Here is a 17,475-nt window from a genome sequence, read left to right as displayed (position 1 = left end):
TTTCCTTCTCAAAAGAGGAAGGAGAGAGACGGACTTGATACTGCAGACTACAAGCAAGAGGAGCTGGGTGAGAGGTCTTTTGTACAGCACTGCTTTCAACCATATTGCCCAGATCAATATGCCACCATAGGAAGTGCACTGAGTGAATTGAGAGGCCAATAATGAGCTCAGCGAGTCTACAAGGTCTGTGAAATTAAACACATTGCTCACCTGCTGCAGATATCGGTGGGCCTTGACTCTTGGTAATCATATCGGCGCTCTAACGTCAATGGAAATCGCTAAGCTGGAACGTTGAGTAGAATATCCAGACCCCAGTTTATTGCTTCTGTCGGTCCCCAGGTCTCCAGCGTGCTTGTATTTCTTTTGATTCCTCTGAAATGTTGCAACAATACGACCCTCCATCAGTGTTAGCTGCGATATTGAAATGTCAGTTCCATTTACAAATCTGCAGTTGCTGTAATATCCTCTCAAAGTTTTAGATTTTGTATGAAGTCTAAAAGCCAATAAACATTAAAGAGGTTGGTAATAATTGCAGGTTTCCTTCGAATAGGATTTGTCACTAATGGTATTTTTATGATAGCTGAAGACAGCCGATAGAATCTTAACCAACAAAATTGATTAAACCTTCCAATGTCATTATTCCCTCCTTGACACCTTCTTGCCTGAATTAAACATTTTGGTATTCTAACACTGCTGAGTAGCAGGAGGCCTATTTAGTCTCTTTGTTTAATTGTTGTTACATTACAGGCCTTTGCAACAGCCTTCTATCTCTTTTATTCTTATTATTTAAAAAAAAAAAAAGTCCTCTGTTAGAGAGGTGCACAGGTGGCTTATGGGTAAATGGAAGCTGAGGAAGGTTGGGAGGTTGGATTCTTAAAATATAGGGCAGCCTTCCTAATAAGGTGCAAATATCAGGCCTGTGGCATGAGCTGAGCAAATTGCTTTTTGACAGTATATTTAAGATGGTAATCGACTGTCATTTACCACAGCCAATTCGCTATGAATTGCTACGTGTGCCTCAGTGTCCCTCCCTCTCCCACTCTATCTCACTCCCTTTTCTTTCTATCTGCTGTCCCTCTCATTTTTCCTGTCTGATTCTTCCATAATTCATGGGTAGTGAGAAGGCAAAGCAGTCCCCTGCCCCAGCCTCACATACATGCTCGAACACACACACACACACACACACACACACACACACACACACACACACACACACACACACACACACACACACACTCTACTTGACAAAACACGGTAATGCACATAATAGATGATTATATAGTGTGTGCGTGTGTGTGTGTGTGTGTGTGTGTATGTATGTGTATATATATATATATATATATATATATATATATATATATATATATATATATATATATATATATATATATATACAGAGCATCTCCAAAACTGCAGCTCTTGTGGGGTGTTACCGGTCTGCAGTGGTCAGTACCAAAGTGTCCAAAGAAGGAAAAAGTGAACCGGAGACAGTGTCATGGGTGGCCAAGGCTCATTGATGCATCTGAGGAGCGAAGGCTGGCCCCTGTGGTCCGATCTAACAGACGAGCTACTGTAGCTCAATTTTCTAGAGGTGATCTCAAGTTGTAGCATAATGGTTGCCTTTGAAATGCAAACACTATTGTAGAGTCACGTATGGACAGGCACCATCCACATTGGTCTTAGAAAATGTTGAAAAAAGTTAATTCTTAACTACAGTTGCCCTGCTTACATAAACTTAGCTTTTAGCTGACCTTTTCACATGACCTGGGCAACAAAATTTCACATCACTTTTTGTGCTGAATAGAATATTCTCATGACCATGAGTCATTAGATTTGATAAATGATACTTTTTTTGTCACCGTTAGATGTTTGTATCCGTCTTTTTTTGGGCTTGTCAACAAATGTTAACTTGTTTTTAGGTGATCCTGAATACTTAAGCTACTCAGAACAAATAATACATTTAATCATTAGGAATTACCACATTTTAAAATCAACTACTATCCTTTTAATAAATCAATTCTCACTTTTCTTTCCCTTTTTGGAGTGCGATGAAAATTCATCCTTCGTTTAACTGAGGTTTGACATTTCACGGAGTTGTCTCTTTTGGCCATTATGAGACCCAGCGTACAACGAGTGACTGCTGCTGAATGAGTGTCCTTTTTCCACCTTCTAGTTGACAATGGCAATAGAAAAGGTCCAGTGGCTATATTGACAGCGCAGTGTTTTCTTCCTAAAATAGACACAATACCTTTGTCAACCACACATTATCAGTGCCTCGCTCCCTGCAGTGAGGCGCCAGGCAGGTCTTTGTTTCTTACCACGATGGTTCTCCCTTGTCTGATGGGAGAAGATGAAGGAAGGAGGGAAGGAAATAGTCTGCATATGTGTGTTTGTGTGAAGGGATAGCAGTTGGAAGATAGTAAGCAAGCAGGCATCTGCAGAAACACAGCCTGGCAAGATGACTGTGGTGCGAATTCTCCCTTTATTCTGTCTTTCCTCTTCTCACTCCCAAGCCTTACTGTCTTTTTTCGATTGCCTTCCAACCTTCTGTCTTTCCTACGTCCTGTCTCACTCCATCACTTCCTCCTCCCCTCTGTCTCTTTCTCTCTTTTCTCCCAGATAAGGCCAGTAGAGCTGCAGGCTGCTGGGCTGGTTAATTGGAACGGCAGAGTCTCGAGGCCTGGCCAGTGAGCCTTGTGCTTCTCACCAAAACATCTCCAGGCACCAAGACAGCCACACGCATGCTGCTGGGTACATAACACACAAACTTAATCGCGCACATTCCCCCATGCCCCCAGCAAACATTTTACATTTCACGCATGCAGAGCAACTGAACAGGTAGGGGTTCAGTATGTCACTCAAGGAAAGTGGAGAAAAGCAACACTTGGAGATATCTAAACTTGTATACTGTAAACATACTGTAGATGCCGAGAGTCTTTGATTGCACTCTCACACGCATCACCTTTGCCACTGATTTGTACTCTTCTATGTTCACGTATAACATACACAAGACAGATCCAATAATTTACCCCTCCAGGTATAGGAAGTACAGCCATTTTCACCCTCTAGACTCCAGTGGCACACACTGGTATTCATCTTGGACCACTATCAACTCCACACAAGAGTGATAACACGGCAGAGCTTAACCGTACGTACACAAAATAGCAATTCATTCTGCTTTCACAAGCACGTAGGTCGGATTCATTTGGATTTACACTTTCAATGCTGGACGCACCTGTAGTCTACGAACTCTTACGCTTCTCAAAGGTTGGAAGTGGGTGGTACCAAAGTGAATGGTGATGGATGGCTGGATAAACCGAGAGAGGAAGTAAAAGAGAGAGGGAGTGTGAGGAGGGAGAGCCATGATGGGAAATGAGAGGCATTATGAGGAGGTTAGTGTCAAACAGGGAGGAAAAAGGAGGATGGAAGGACAAGCGAGAGAGGTATTTAGAGCTTGGATGAGCAGGCAGCCATACGCTAATGTTACAGTATGTGTGCAAAAACGTCTTTCTCTCCCTCTGTCTCACAACATGATTGCTACATTACACCGCAGTGTGATGAAGCTGGCTGATGGCACGCAGCTCTAATGCTGTTGTGTGGAGGATGATGTGCGTGTGAGTGCATGTGTTGCTGCATGATTGCATCTCAAGTAGCATCGCAGGCTAAGTGTCACTGACGTCCTCTTTCTGTTTTTTTCTATATTTTTTTCTCATGCTAAGTTTCTCTCCCTCCCCTCCCTCCCTTTGTCTGCCATTTTGTTGGCTTGATTAGGGATGAAATAATGTCTTTGAGTGACTTGCTAACACTGAAGGGTCTGCTTCTTCTCGCCTCTGCTGTCACTGGCCTACATAATACAACATGTGAGGCTCTGTGTGCCTTCATGTGTCCAATTCTGTCATTTACGTGACCTGTTTTTTTGTATGAGGCTGTCTTTCAGCACCACAGATGCAAGTCCACTCTGTCTCCTGTCTGTAATTGATCTCTGGACTAGCCAGACTAGTTGAAAACAACCTCTCCCACAGTTTCCCCTTAAAAAACCTTCACTTATTCCAGCCAGTGGTTATTGATTGACTTGATAAAGGAGAAATTTGGGTCACCTGTTACTGCACAACCAAGCAGAGTCTAAAGCAAGCCACAGAACAATATGTAGTTAATACGGTTACCTTTCACTTCATCCCTTTTATACTGTTCCCCAACTCATCCTGTTTGACTGCCTTCTCTTTTCACCCTTACATCATTTCAGCTTGCAGAGCAAATTCATTTACTCCCCATGATTCACTCTGTCAAGGTGTCACGGCAAAAAGAGCAACAAGGAGTCCCGCTAAAGTCATTATTAATCCAGCTGTTACAGAGCTAACAGCAAGGCTAAAGCCCTTGATCTGTTTCATTAGCATCTCCTCATCAGGGCTAAATGCAGTTAGCACTAACAGCCAAAGCTAGTCACTAGCGGCTTACAGCTGACGAGGCTGATCAAAGGCAGTAGTCTGATGTAGAATAAAAGCCCCCTCACCTCTGTGTTAGCTCACAAGGTGCACATGACTGGAGGACTGCGTCGTGGAGCTCGGCTTTCGCAATACTGATTAGTTAGTTTTTTTTACACTCAGCTTTAAGGTACTGTTTCCTCAATTTCTTCTTTGAAATGTAGGTTTGTTCTTTTTTCTTTTTTTTTTCCAGTCTTTGTAATTCTCCTTCCTTCAATATCTGAATCATAAGTATGTCTCTTCATCCTAGAGCTACATTCAAGTTATGTCAGACAGTGAGAAATGTTGGCTTTCCAGTAGGAAACATGCACTACAACCTCAAGAATAAAACTCATACACAGTATCTCAACCTAAATCTGACATCAAATCAACATGGTAGCGCAGACTGTAAACAACAACATTCCTGATTAATAAAAATTATAATGTAATTATCCTGTATACTGTTACTAACATTTTAGCTAATTAACTAACTTGACTAGCTTGCGGCTTGACATCAGGGGGTATTTGACTGACTTTCCCATAGGATACTTAGATTAGTAGATTTAGCTTGCTGTCTTTTGTTTTTGCTCCCTGGTTTTGTTAAGAATTGCCACTGAAGCACACAAAGACTTTATTTACTTTCTCTTGTCTCCTCTCCCCATCGTACTCTCTTCATCTTTGATATTCGATGTCTTGGCATCAACCTTCTCTTTCCATGTCTCTCTTTATAAATTCCTCTCCCGCCACCTTTTTTTTTTAAACCCTTGTTCTCCATCTTGACCAGGAATATTAAAAGTGGCTCAGCGTGCCTCTCTGGTTAATTAGAGCACAGCAGCGGCAGCAGCAGCCTCATGCTGACGGATGGTACACTGCTGAGCTTCTCACAGGCCAGGATTAATGGCTCCTGCCTGACTAGGATATGGTGTGTGTGTGTGTGTGTGTGTGTGTGTGTGTGTGTGTGTGTGTGTGTGTGTGTGTGTGTGTGTGTGTGTGTGTGTGTGTGTGTGTGTGTGTGTGTGTGTGTGTGTGTGTGTGTGTGTGTGTGTGTGTGTGTGTGTGAGCTTGTTTGCATGTGGAAACTGTGTGTATAATGCATTTATAGGTGTATTTGTGCATAGAAAAACTATTTGCATGTATAAATATTTGTATGAGCTACACCTCTATTATCCTTTGTCTAGATTATTGTACTGTATAAATATTTCATACGCTTCAGCCGTTTTTATTGCACTTGAAGAGTGTTTCAGTGTCATATTTACAATTCTAAATAAGGTGTCGCCCCTTAGGAAGAAAAAAAGAAAAATGCACAACACTGAACTCTGTGTAGTGCTGGTGGGCAGTGAAGTATTCAAACCAGATTTCACCTGATTGTCTATGAGCTGAGTGTTTGCGTAAGAAGGAAGATGAAAGCCTGGCACAGCTTCACACAACAGGTGTAGTCTGGTCTGTGGGGAATCTGAAGACCTTGGGCCAAGGTGGAGCTCTGCAAGAGATGGATTAAACACCAAAACACACACATGTATGTCAAGGCATACTGCAAATATCTACACCCACACACCAATACTCACAGGAAAAGCTCAGCTCAAATAGCCCAAAACACAAGCAAGCATGTACACTTTTATGAAAGTTACATGGCTAAACACTTGCTAAGTATCCAGTATCATAGCAGTTGACAGTTGCTTACAAAAAGAATATGTAATAATGCAATAATAAAAGAGCCAACATATTTTGGTTATTGAATTTGGGTGTCTGCTCAAGTAGTAATGAAGGGGTCAAGATTTCTGTTTCTGTTGCTTTCTTATTGTCTCTGTGATAATGCTTGCTTAGCTGAGCTGCTGCTCTAATTCATAAATTAATATGAACTTATTGTCATGGCCCTTATTGAGTACTCCCAGTTAGAGCATTAGGATAAATAAGTTCAGACAATTTTGTGCCACCCAAATAAAAAATGCAAACTCTTGTGGTGATTTCTGTTGCTGTCATAAATTCGATAACATCCAATAAGTGAGAGAATAAAAATAAGAAATGGGGCAGTTTTCCACTGCAGTTTGGATGTAGCCAAATACTTGAAGCAGGGTTTCTGTCAAGATCGTGCCAGCATTCCCCATGGGATGGTGTGAGAGGAAATGGGTCGGTGGTGGCTCACATGACTGTGCATGTATCCTGAGGGTTGCAGAGCTCCGCTTGGACAAGACGTCGGGTCAGGGTGTATGAGGCTGGGTACAGATTGCTCTTTCCGTCAAGTTTCCGAGCTCTGCTGCCGCTCAGCCCAACACTGTGAGCGAGAGAGCAGTCCTTTTTCTTGAGGAAAAAAGAATTGAGGCAGATGGAAGTCACGCTAGTGGTTGGAGAAAACAAATGCCAAACTTGTTATTTTTGGATTGAAACTGGACTGAAGCTGGATCGTACATGTCATTTGTAAAACAATGCTGTGGCCAAATGCTGTAGACATTGTGGGCTACAACGGTGAAAAAAAAATCATAATCCCAAATGCAGGCATAAATATAGACACAAAAATCACAGTCCAGATGAACACTGCACTGTCACACAAGGACTGTTGCTTTACAGACAGCTACACACACAACTTGAATCAATCCTAACCACACACCTACACACACACACACACACACACACACACACACACACACACACAGCATAAGCCTCGGAGCTCTAGTTATCTCTTGAGGCTTGTTATGTTTCCCCAGTGTCCTTGGGATTTAGAAGTACCATCAGGCGAGCCCGCCAACACCCCCTAATAACTAGCAGCACATTGCATGCAGGATACACTGAAACTCAACATAGTAAACCTTCGTAAACACAACATTGTGAAAAGAGCAGGAAATGCTACTTCTGTCTGTAGTGGTAGAGAGTCCCCGATGAGACAAAAATAACTCAATGAATATTCAGTGTGGCCAGGGAATATTCCAAATGTATTTACCCACAGATGTGATTAAAAGAATGGTTGATTAAACAACCGTAAGCTCTCAAATTGTTTTCAAATGCAGTTCTTTTGGTCCCCAAATGTTCAGGGGTTTTATAATGTTTTTGTTGATGTTCATAATAGCAATATAAATAATGTCATGATCTATTGGGGTGCAGGGTGGCTACATGTGTACAACACAGCTGTCTGTGTTCTCATAATGTAGTATATGTCTGCATATTGGGGAATGTACCTATCCAGATCAAAGTGTATCTAAGCATGCCTCTTGACAGGACATACGTCAACAGGATGTACGTTTCTTCTGCCAACTGCTGTTAATGAATCCTGTGAATTGTGCTGTTTTCAATTTACAGTAGCATGCATATGTGTATATGCTTACATACGCATATGCTTATATGCATGCGTGCAAACGAAAGGGAACATGCAGATTGGGTTCTGCCACTCAGAGACAAAAATAAACCAGCCCCGGTTTTATCACTCCTAGAGGCATGTAGTGCCTGCCGCATATTAGAAGACATTTTGTCTGACAGCGTCACTCATTTAACGACAGCCTAACATCCATACACGTAGCAGACTAAGAACACATGACCATTCTAACTGTATAACGTGTATCCGTGTGTGAATGTGAAATGGATTTGTTTCTGTTTGTGATGAGCGTTTGGCATCACTGTATAAGTGTGTGTGTGAATGGGTGAATGTGGCATGTAGTGTAGCGCTTTGAATGGTTGGAAGACTAGAAAGGTGCTATACAGGTACAGTTTATTTACCATTTACCAAAAGACTCCGGTCCTCCTTTTGCTGTCAGCAACACAACTGTAAATCAGTAACCCATAAACTCAACACAGAGAGTAGATTACATCTCCTGATGAAATTTAGGAAGGTGGCTCATAGAAAAATGGCAAAACATAATAGATAAACTACTTGCCGGTGTTGTTCTTTCTTTTTGCACTTTTGTACCAGTTGAAATAATTGCCAAAGATACATGTTGCTGCAAGCCTTCAACAGCTATGACTAAAATAGATCTTATGTATGTTCATATGTGTAGTGTTCAGCAGTTGTGACATGATGACATTTGTGATTTTTGTTTTTTTTGGAATAATACACTGGACAAGTATTGCGCTTCCGATGTCGAAATACAACCTCACAAGTTCCATTTGAAGACAGCATTACTATCTCTTTCTTGCCAATATGAACATCACCCAGAGAAAAATAGCCCCAATATTATTTGTCGTCCTCCGCCTTCTGTTTCTCAAAGCTTTGTCTGTCCCCTGTTCTCCGTCATCTTTCTCCATTAACGTTAAGCCTCACCCCTCTGAGATCATGATTATGCAGCCTCTATTTCTCTCTCTGTCTTTGTCTGTATTTCTCCCACATTTCTCACATTCCCTCCCCTGCTTGTATGCTAGTGTACACTGTTGTCACTTTGAAGCCAGGCATGATAGCACAAAGGAGCATAAGCAGTTGTGAGCCTAGCTTTAATTGTAGACTTTTGGTGATGGAAATTAGATCACACTCAAGAAATAATGGCTAGGGATTAGGCCAAGCCCCAGGGTCAAGACCGGCTATTCAGATAGCTATTGACTCTGCAGCACTCCACTCTGAATCGCATTTGATTTAATGATGTGTGTGTCTGAATATGCATGTCCATAGTGTGTGTGTGTGTGTGTGTGTGTGTGTGTGTGTGTGTGTGTGTGTGTGTGTGTGTGTGTGTGTGTGTGTGTGTGTGTGTGTGTGTGTGTGTGTGTGTGTGTGTGTGTGGGCGCCACACTGGAAGGGTGTGATTTATCAAATATACTCTGATTGGCCAAAAAGTGTGTATGGATGACAGCTGTCTTCACTGCATATGAAACCATTATGTTGAGGTTCAGTACATTGGTTGACATATCTATTGACAAGACTGTGAAGGAGCAGATGAAATAAGACAGTCATATTGCTCAGGCCCCTCTGGGAAGTATGGAGCCATGCGAAACTCAAAAAGCTTATTTATTGCTTGGCTCTAGACAATGTTTTGTGTCAGCTTTCAACTGAAAAGAGCATTGTATACATGGTACATGGTGTCTAAAACTGCAGGTGCAAGTAGATGAAAGATAAAGAAAATTAAAATCTTTCAAGACTATCAACAGAGTAATTGCTGATTATCTTAATTTAGAATGTGTCACGTTTTTATATGCACATGAAATGCACAGGATTATTTTTGCATGTAATTAACAGTTGCTTTTTTGTGTGTTTCTTCCAGATCCCCACCTGCCGACATAATGATGGGACCTATACCTGTGTAAAGCTTTGTGGTCTGTAAGTTTCAGGAGGATAATGGGTTTACCTTGAAACTATGAACACATCGTATGCTCCAGCAGGCACCAGCAAGCTTTGATACCTGTCTGCTCTACAGCTGTCTCACTCTTTTGCTCATTTTCTTCTGCTTGCACCCCCCCTCCCCTCCCCCTTAAAGAAAGATCACAATCGGATAACTCTTCCCCCAAGCTTTTGGCGGCAGCTCAAATTTCCTGGAAATTGCAGTGAGATCTGGATTCCAGAGACGAAGATTCTATTTTCAGTCCAGGATAGACCAATAGGCTTTTGAAGAAACGGTTGTGTTGAAATTATCATACCCCCTCCTCTTTTACTCTCCCGCTATTCCTCATTCCTTTCCTCCAAGTCCCAGAGGCACCAACTGATGGAGAGACGAAGGAGAGAGTCAGGATAAGGACAAGAATTAGAGCATCAGAGAGAAGAGGAAAAAACTGCTGATTCGTGACGAAAATAGGAGTAGGGCCACTGTGAAGGATTACTTTACTCAGTGTGCTTTAAATCTTAGTTCAGTGTTATATAGTAATTGTTGTTTACATTTGAAAACTGTTTGCCACAGCAAAGCGAGGTTTTACCTCTGGGGTTTATTAGACCTAATAGGCATCAAGTAGAGAAGGGGAAGCTTGGGAACTTTGAGCATGACAAGGGAGTTAAGATTCCTGTGTTGGCCCCTGTGGCCTCTGGCCCTCTTCAGCCTGCTCACTACAGTGAAGATGCTGGAATTTGGTGGGGCGCCCGGCCAGTGGGCACGCTATGGACGCTGGGAAGCTGGATCAGTAGGCGAGCTGAGCTTCAGTCTCAAGACCAACATCAGCAAAGCCTTGGTACTCTACCTTGATGATGGCGGCAACTGTGACTTTTTGGAGTTGCTGATAGCTGGTGGCCGCCTCCAGCTGCGCTTTGCCATCCACTGTGCTGAGCCGGCTACTTTGCACATGGAGACACGGGTAAATGATGACCGCTGGCACATGGTCTTGCTCACCCGCAACTTCCGTGAGACCCTCCTGATGGTTGATGGTGAGACAAAAGTGGCTGAGGTCAAGTCCAAGAGGAAGGAGATGGCAGTCGTCAGTGACCTGTTTGTGGGTGGGATCCCGCCTGATGTGCGCCTCTCTGCTCTGACATCTAGCACAGTGAAGTATGAGCCACCCTTCCAGGGTTTGATCTCCAATCTGAAGGTGGGGGAGATGCCTCCTACTTTGTTAAATAGCCAGGGCATTCAGAGTGACCTGGAGTACCTCTGCACCAAACAGAACCCGTGCTTCAATGGAGGGCTTTGCTCTATTCAGTATGGAGAAGTTCACTGTGACTGCACCCTCACCCGCTTCAAGGGGAAGTACTGCAAGGAAGGTAAGAAAAGCTCATACTGTAACTGCTCTACCCCTGATTTCCATTTCCATTCTTCCAGAGCAGCATTTATTGCTACCAGGGTATGCTACGCTTTGGCATGGTAAAGATATTCTTTGGTTGGATACTTGGCTACTCAAAATTTCAATTTGGTCATGAGATGTTGGAGATTTGGCCCTTAATGTTTTTGGGGAGTCACTTCGTAGCAAATCAGTCTCCTAAGGGGTCAATACTATGAGAGGTTCTGCAGAGTAACATGAGTGCAGTTCTGATGAAAAATAATCTCTTGCAGAGAAGTCGTGTGACTAATTTCTTTGGTATGAGACAACAGGATGTCTGTATTCTAGTAGGGTTTAATAGTTGATCCAGTGAGGGCTAAGAGAAAGGAGGATGAGGTACTTTATGAAAAGGCTACTTAAGGCAGGCATTTTGCTATTTTCAGTCTTCTGTTTCCAAAGTTGTTTTTAAGACGTTGCTTTGCTTGAAAGATTGAGGTGTTGAAGAGGGAACACTTTCTTAGGGATTATGTGACTCATACAAGTTTTAGACATGGCACAGGTGCTACTTTGAATTTTGCTGGGATTTAAAAAAAAACAATACTTAACATCAAAGGTGCTGAATATCTAAACAGAATATTTTATATGCAAAATCATACATTGTAGGTCTGCTTTCTTTCTTTCTTCCTCCCTTCCTCCCCTCCTCCCTTCCTCCCTTCATTCCTTCTTTCCTTCTTTCCAAGCCTATTGTCTCTGGCGTACACCCTTTCTCTTGCCTTCATATGCTCTTGGGAAGTGCTCCTATGCTGTCAGCTCATGTCAAACTCTGTTCTGTTTTACACCTCTGGCTCCCTCCTTCACTGACACATCCCATTTCCATATCTATGGTTTTTCCCTCTCCTTCACATTCATCCATCTTTCTGTTTCTCTTCGTCCCGCAGCATTTCCTTCACCCGCCTCCTACCTTCTCTTCTCAAGGCTATCTGGGCTTTCCATCTCTCTTCACCCCCCCCGTCTCTCACGAGTTCACTCCCTTACTCCACTTATCTCTCTTTCACCTTTACCCGCTGTCAGCACTTCCTACTCCTGCCTCTCCTCCTTCCTCACTTATCTCCCCTCTCTTTTTCTTTCAAACTGTCTGCATTTCCACACCTTGCTTGTCAGTTATCTCATTCCCTATGCAGCCATCAGAAATTGGTTGCTCTGTCTTGATAATTTGTAATGGGGGAAAAAGTCCTTCATCCTACATTATCTCCAGTTTTGCTGTTATAATATGTACTATTAATATTGCATCGCAACCTCCATAATAATCAATAGACTCAGTAGCTCCTACCTTGTCCTGTGTGATGAAATGACTTGTAATTATTAAATCTTCAAAAGGTAGATAACTACTTTGCCAGCAGTTATGTGCCAGTTGTTTGAAGTCTTGCATTTTTGTGGCACTCACAGATAAGCTTTGACAGTGCTGAAAAATAAATCAACCCAAACAAAATATTTTGTTCAAATGTTTGTTGCAGTATTGCTTTTGATAGATCTGAAGTAATAAGAATAAAATCAGCATGCAGCCATGATTTAGATCAAAGCATTTAGGTTGTTTTGATGTAGAAAGACCAGAACAGTCTTTAACAGCCTGAGAAGCTGTATTGTTTAGCTTTTTGCTCTCCAAAGAAGCCAAACAAAAGCAGAATCCTTCATTTCTTGCGGATAAGTCATTGCTGTTTAGAGACCCTATAGCACAGCAAATGATGTCACTGCTGGACAGCCATATAGATCTGCCTGTCTCTCTCTGTCTTGCTGTTTCTCTCATATGTTTCAGTTCCTTTAATTCTTCAAGCCTTTTCTCCCTCTCTCTGTGTGCTCTGTGTCAGATTGCTGTGTGGTTGCTGGAAGCAGATACCGCTGCCTGGCTCTTGGCTAAATTGAGAGCAGAATACCAATGCAGTGCTACAGTGACTGCAGGAAACATTTGTCCTTTTGAAATGGAGAGAGAGTGTAAGATAGAGGGAGAGAATGGAGATGGAGGTAAGGAGGAGAGAAACGGAACTAGAAGAAATCAGGTTAGAGAGTAAGAACGAGAAAGACGGCATGAAGATATTCATTTGTTCACTGTTAATTTATTTTCAGAGATGTTCTTTGGTTTGAGGACCAATAATTGGGTCATTATGGCTGACTGCTAGTGCAGTGGTGTATTTATTCCTTTTATCCAACACGTGGGTGGGAATGTAAAGGTGTCTCTCTTTTAGTTGGTTTTAAGACACTTTAGATGTCTGTGCTAACAAGTCTATGTTTCGCTGTGTGAGCTCTGTGGTGAAGGGTCAAAGGAAAGATCATTTTTAAAGGGCTGCTGCATGCTCACTTCAGAGAGGAAGAACGCATCATTTCATGGGAACATTTTTAAGGATGAGATGTGGCACTTTCAATATATTCATGTGTCTTGTTCTAGATGATTCATGATGTGCTACTTTATCATTTAGGCATTTAGCTGATGCTCTTCTTCACTGAGATTTACAGTCAGTAGAATAAGCTTGAATTCCAAAACCACAAAAACAACAAAAATATGTAGTGCAAACATCTGAGCGACAGTCCTGTACATTGTTTTCATGGCAATGCAATAATGATTTTATGGTGGCTCATAAGGATAAAACAAGAGTACATACAAGAGTGAAAAACAAATGTTAAAGGACTGGTTCACCCATGTTACAGGAAAAAAATCTTACTAATTGTATCTACCCTTGCAAATAGTTTTGGTTTTATGTACACACGTTTTGAGATGAAGGTAGTGGTAGGAGATTTTTCCCAACTGTAGCAGCTATCACTTTTAGTATATGTTTTAGGTGATATTGGATTTCACTTTTGTATCCAACATTTCTTGATTTGTCAGATATCAGTTCAGTGGAATAGACCAATGGGTTATTTTCAGTAAAAAAAATGTTGGTTCAATCCCTGGCTCCTCCTGCCACATGTCGAAGTATCCTTGAGCAAGATACTGAACCCCAAATGGCTCCCGATGCTGTGTCATCGGTGTGTGAATGTGTATGAATGCGTTAGTTTCTGTTCGATGGACTTTGCCATCACTGAGTGAATGTGTGTGAAAGGGTGAATGTGGCACGTAGTGTAAAAGCGCTTTGAGTGGTAGGAAGACTAGAAAGGCGCTATACAAGTACAGGTTCATTTACCATTTACCAAATGGAATTTCATTGTTGGACTTTACAAATGTATTTAATTTAAAATTGAATATGTGCATTTCAGCACTGGTTGATCCTTGTAGAAACACTGTGCAAAAAAAAAAAAAAATAAAAAATTCAGCCATGAATTCAAATTCAGGTGTGTGTTTTTCAGAATAGCTTTCTAATCGCTGGAAATACTGTTTCTGGTTAGACATGTTGCTGTTGATATTTCTAAAAGCAAATTTTAAATGAAAACCTGGACAACTTGAACCCAAACAATTTGCATAGCTAGATACCACCATGGATACAGGACATGTGCTCCAAATCCAGAAATACTAAACAATGTGACGGTACTGTCACTGACTGCGGCCAGAGTGCATACACGCATACCCACCCACACTTTTTGCTCTCATTTAGTTGTTAATAAACCTTGCCATTTTCTCACCGTCCTTCACTGTTTTAGTGGCGCAACCAAGGGTGCACACTTGGGAGTTCTAAGTTTATTTATCCATACATTAATATGTAACTTACCATTAGCAAGAGCGCTGCAGAGTTGCAGGATTTTCGTTTTTTACGTTTTGTTTGTAATATTAATTCTTGCCATAAGTACTTGTTTGGGTTAAAGAGGAATAGGGGAGAAATTATAAATAAATTGTGTTTAAACTATATATTGTGTTAAGACGCTGGAAACAGATAATGATAATAAGAAAAATGTATTAATTGTTGTTAATGGATGGAAATATTAAGCCCAGTGGGAGAGGCTACAGATTTAAAAGGGCTGCCTTTGCCCTAGGTGAAGTAATACAAAGGTGAAAAGCACTAACATTAAGAGGAATGTAATGAAGTACCAGGAACATTTGTCTACAAAGTACGCTAAGCTGACCTTCCAAGGAGAGAGATTTCACGATGTAGCAGTTACTAATGTAGTTCGGTTGATTTTAGGCATGTAATAATCATAAATTGATAATTTGTTTCAATATTTGTCTGAAATTCATGAATCCATTCATCAGTATGGTTGCCACTAAGAGCAGCAGCTCATTAGCAGAAAAAAAGTTTTTATGTAAAAAGACAACATAACAGCCTGTTTGCATGTGGGTAGAAAAAAAGCACTGGGATGTGAATCACCAAAACAATGGCTAATGGGCTTCTCTCGAAACATGTATAAATAAATGTGTTTCATGGACACCAGGTAATTATTCAAAATTGCAGGACAAGTGAAAGTTACCAATCCTTTAAAGAGAGCTAAAGAAAGACCATTTAACACAGAAAACATGCTGAATGTTATTATGTAAATATTGGTAGTTAAAATATTGTAATATCCTATTGTGCATTTTTTTTAAATAGGTTTCTGGATTATAGCTAACGTTTTGTCATGATATTCAATGTAATTTCAATGACAAAACAAAGACAAATATTGACATTGACAATATCTTTGAACTAGAGAAACGTCAGTCAAAATGGGATTAGAGACTTACAGACCAAATATAATGAGCTTGGTATGAAGTTAACTCCAGTTGGCAACTGGCAAACTGTGATCCCTAAATATGTTGAAAAGTCTCTGAACAGCTTTTAAACACTAAAGTCATCCCTAGGGTAAATAATGGGGTGTGCGTCTCAACTTTCTAAGACGAACCAATATTTATCTAGATATATCGTCTACAATATGATTCAGGGCCGATGGATTTAAATATTGTTTGAACAGTTCGGTGTGATTTGATGGATACAATGCAGTCTGATACACTTCTTAACATTTGCTTAATGTAGACAATTATTTTCCATTCTAAATTAAAATAACCCAATTCTGTAAAAGTGACATTGTTTACCTAAATACATATATTTAATAAAATACAAGGGAATCCCAATATTTTTTTTATGGCATGGGGAAAAAATGCTGTCTTATCTTGTGAGTCTTTAGATTTGTTTGCTACCGCTGTACTTAATTGCTATCCAACAGATCTTACAAATGGCTGGACTTTTGTCCAACTTTGCTTCCTTCTTATAGAATCCAAATGTCTTCCAAACCTTAGGTTTGAGACTTGATGATATATGTAAGTTGTGTCAGACATGTTCGTTTGCAAGCCACGCTGTGCCAACGTTACCCGCGACGCTCTTGTGAAGAGACCCTTGCTTTGACCATTTACCTTTCACAAGAGTGGAGACGCAGTTAGCAACAAAGCTTCAGTCAAACGATTCATAACTTTAGAATCGGACCATCGATATAGGGGGCCGTGTACCGATGTAGTTTGATCGTTAAAACCAATATCCGACTTATATCGGTAAATCTTTAAACCCCTAGTAACCAGACTTTATTAGTATTTCTGAGACATGGATGACAATGACTAATGTTATTGTGTAAAACAATGATATTTTGATTTACAAAGTGGGAATAACATCTAGTTTTTACAAAGAAAAAAAAAGAAAATATAACATGCATCAAGTACAACAACAACTTTATTAACAGTTGGACAAGATGCTGAGAGGGAGTATAGTGATAAGAGTCATTTTTGGTTTTCTCTTTACTGATAGCTGCTGTATGCTCTTTGGTACCAGGCTTTGGAAGTGGTAGGCTTTGATGTACACATTAGAGCATACAAGAAGGGGAAGGAGTTAGACACAAAGAAGTTGCTTTCTAGTCTGTCTGAATCAGAGATGGCAATGAAAAAGAGCAAGACTTCAACCACGTGATCTTAACCACACTGTGTTGCATACATCTTTATAAAGATTGCCTGGCTCCAGACCTTTGAATCTACCCACTCCATAGAGATGACCAATTCTGGTCTGGCATCATGACATGAAAAAGGGGTTTCTCAGTTGAAAAAGTGAAAAAGCCACAGTTGCACAGGCAGGACTAATGCCGTTGTCAGGGTGATTTTTTTCTTCATTTTTTGTTTTCTTAGGTTCGTACACAGATATCGTATTTTTTACTTTGCTCTGCTTCACTCTTAAAAGTATGTTGGCATGGCAATGCATCAGTTTCAACTTAAAATGACGTTACATTCAGGCAGATACATTGGTCTCTAGTGACTGTTTAGGAAGAATCGCATCCTCCTCCCCCATAAAAATGGTTAGAGTGAGGCAGACAGAAAATTTAAATGTAGTGTGACTAGTTGACAATTCTGTTTGATATCCAGCAACTCAAAATATGTACATTCAACAACCACCAATCCATCCAGCCTGGAGTGCACTGAAGACAAATTATTGAAATAGAAGCCATTGGACACAAAAGTCTAATAATCTACAAAAATATTGTCTGTTTTGAA

At 40.9% G+C, this 17,475-nt stretch overlaps 1 protein-coding gene across 8 annotated transcripts in view; it reads left to right on the top strand.

Moving 5' to 3' along the window:
• The window catches only part of nrxn2b (neurexin 2b), a 635,050-nt gene that overhangs the window by 69,672 nt on the left and 547,903 nt on the right, over window positions 1–17,475 (top strand). For 7 of the 8 annotated variants that reach the window (XM_051375286.1, XM_051375285.1, XM_051375283.1 and 4 more), the window contains exon 2: window positions 9,635–11,055. In XM_051375286.1, coding sequence (XP_051231246.1) covers window positions 10,344–11,055 — 712 coding nt within the window. In that variant the 5' untranslated portion in view covers window positions 9,635–10,343. Of the gene's footprint in view, window positions 1–2,619; window positions 2,752–9,634; window positions 11,056–17,475 lie in introns of all 8 variants that reach the window. The other variant, XM_051375279.1, reaches the window with a different exon arrangement.

The sequence above is a fragment of the Dicentrarchus labrax genome, unplaced genomic scaffold (genome assembly GCF_905237075.1).
Source record: "Dicentrarchus labrax unplaced genomic scaffold, dlabrax2021, whole genome shotgun sequence".
NCBI lineage: Eukaryota > Metazoa > Chordata > Actinopteri > Moronidae > Dicentrarchus > Dicentrarchus labrax.
This window is presented reverse-complemented; position numbering and strand designations above follow the sequence as displayed.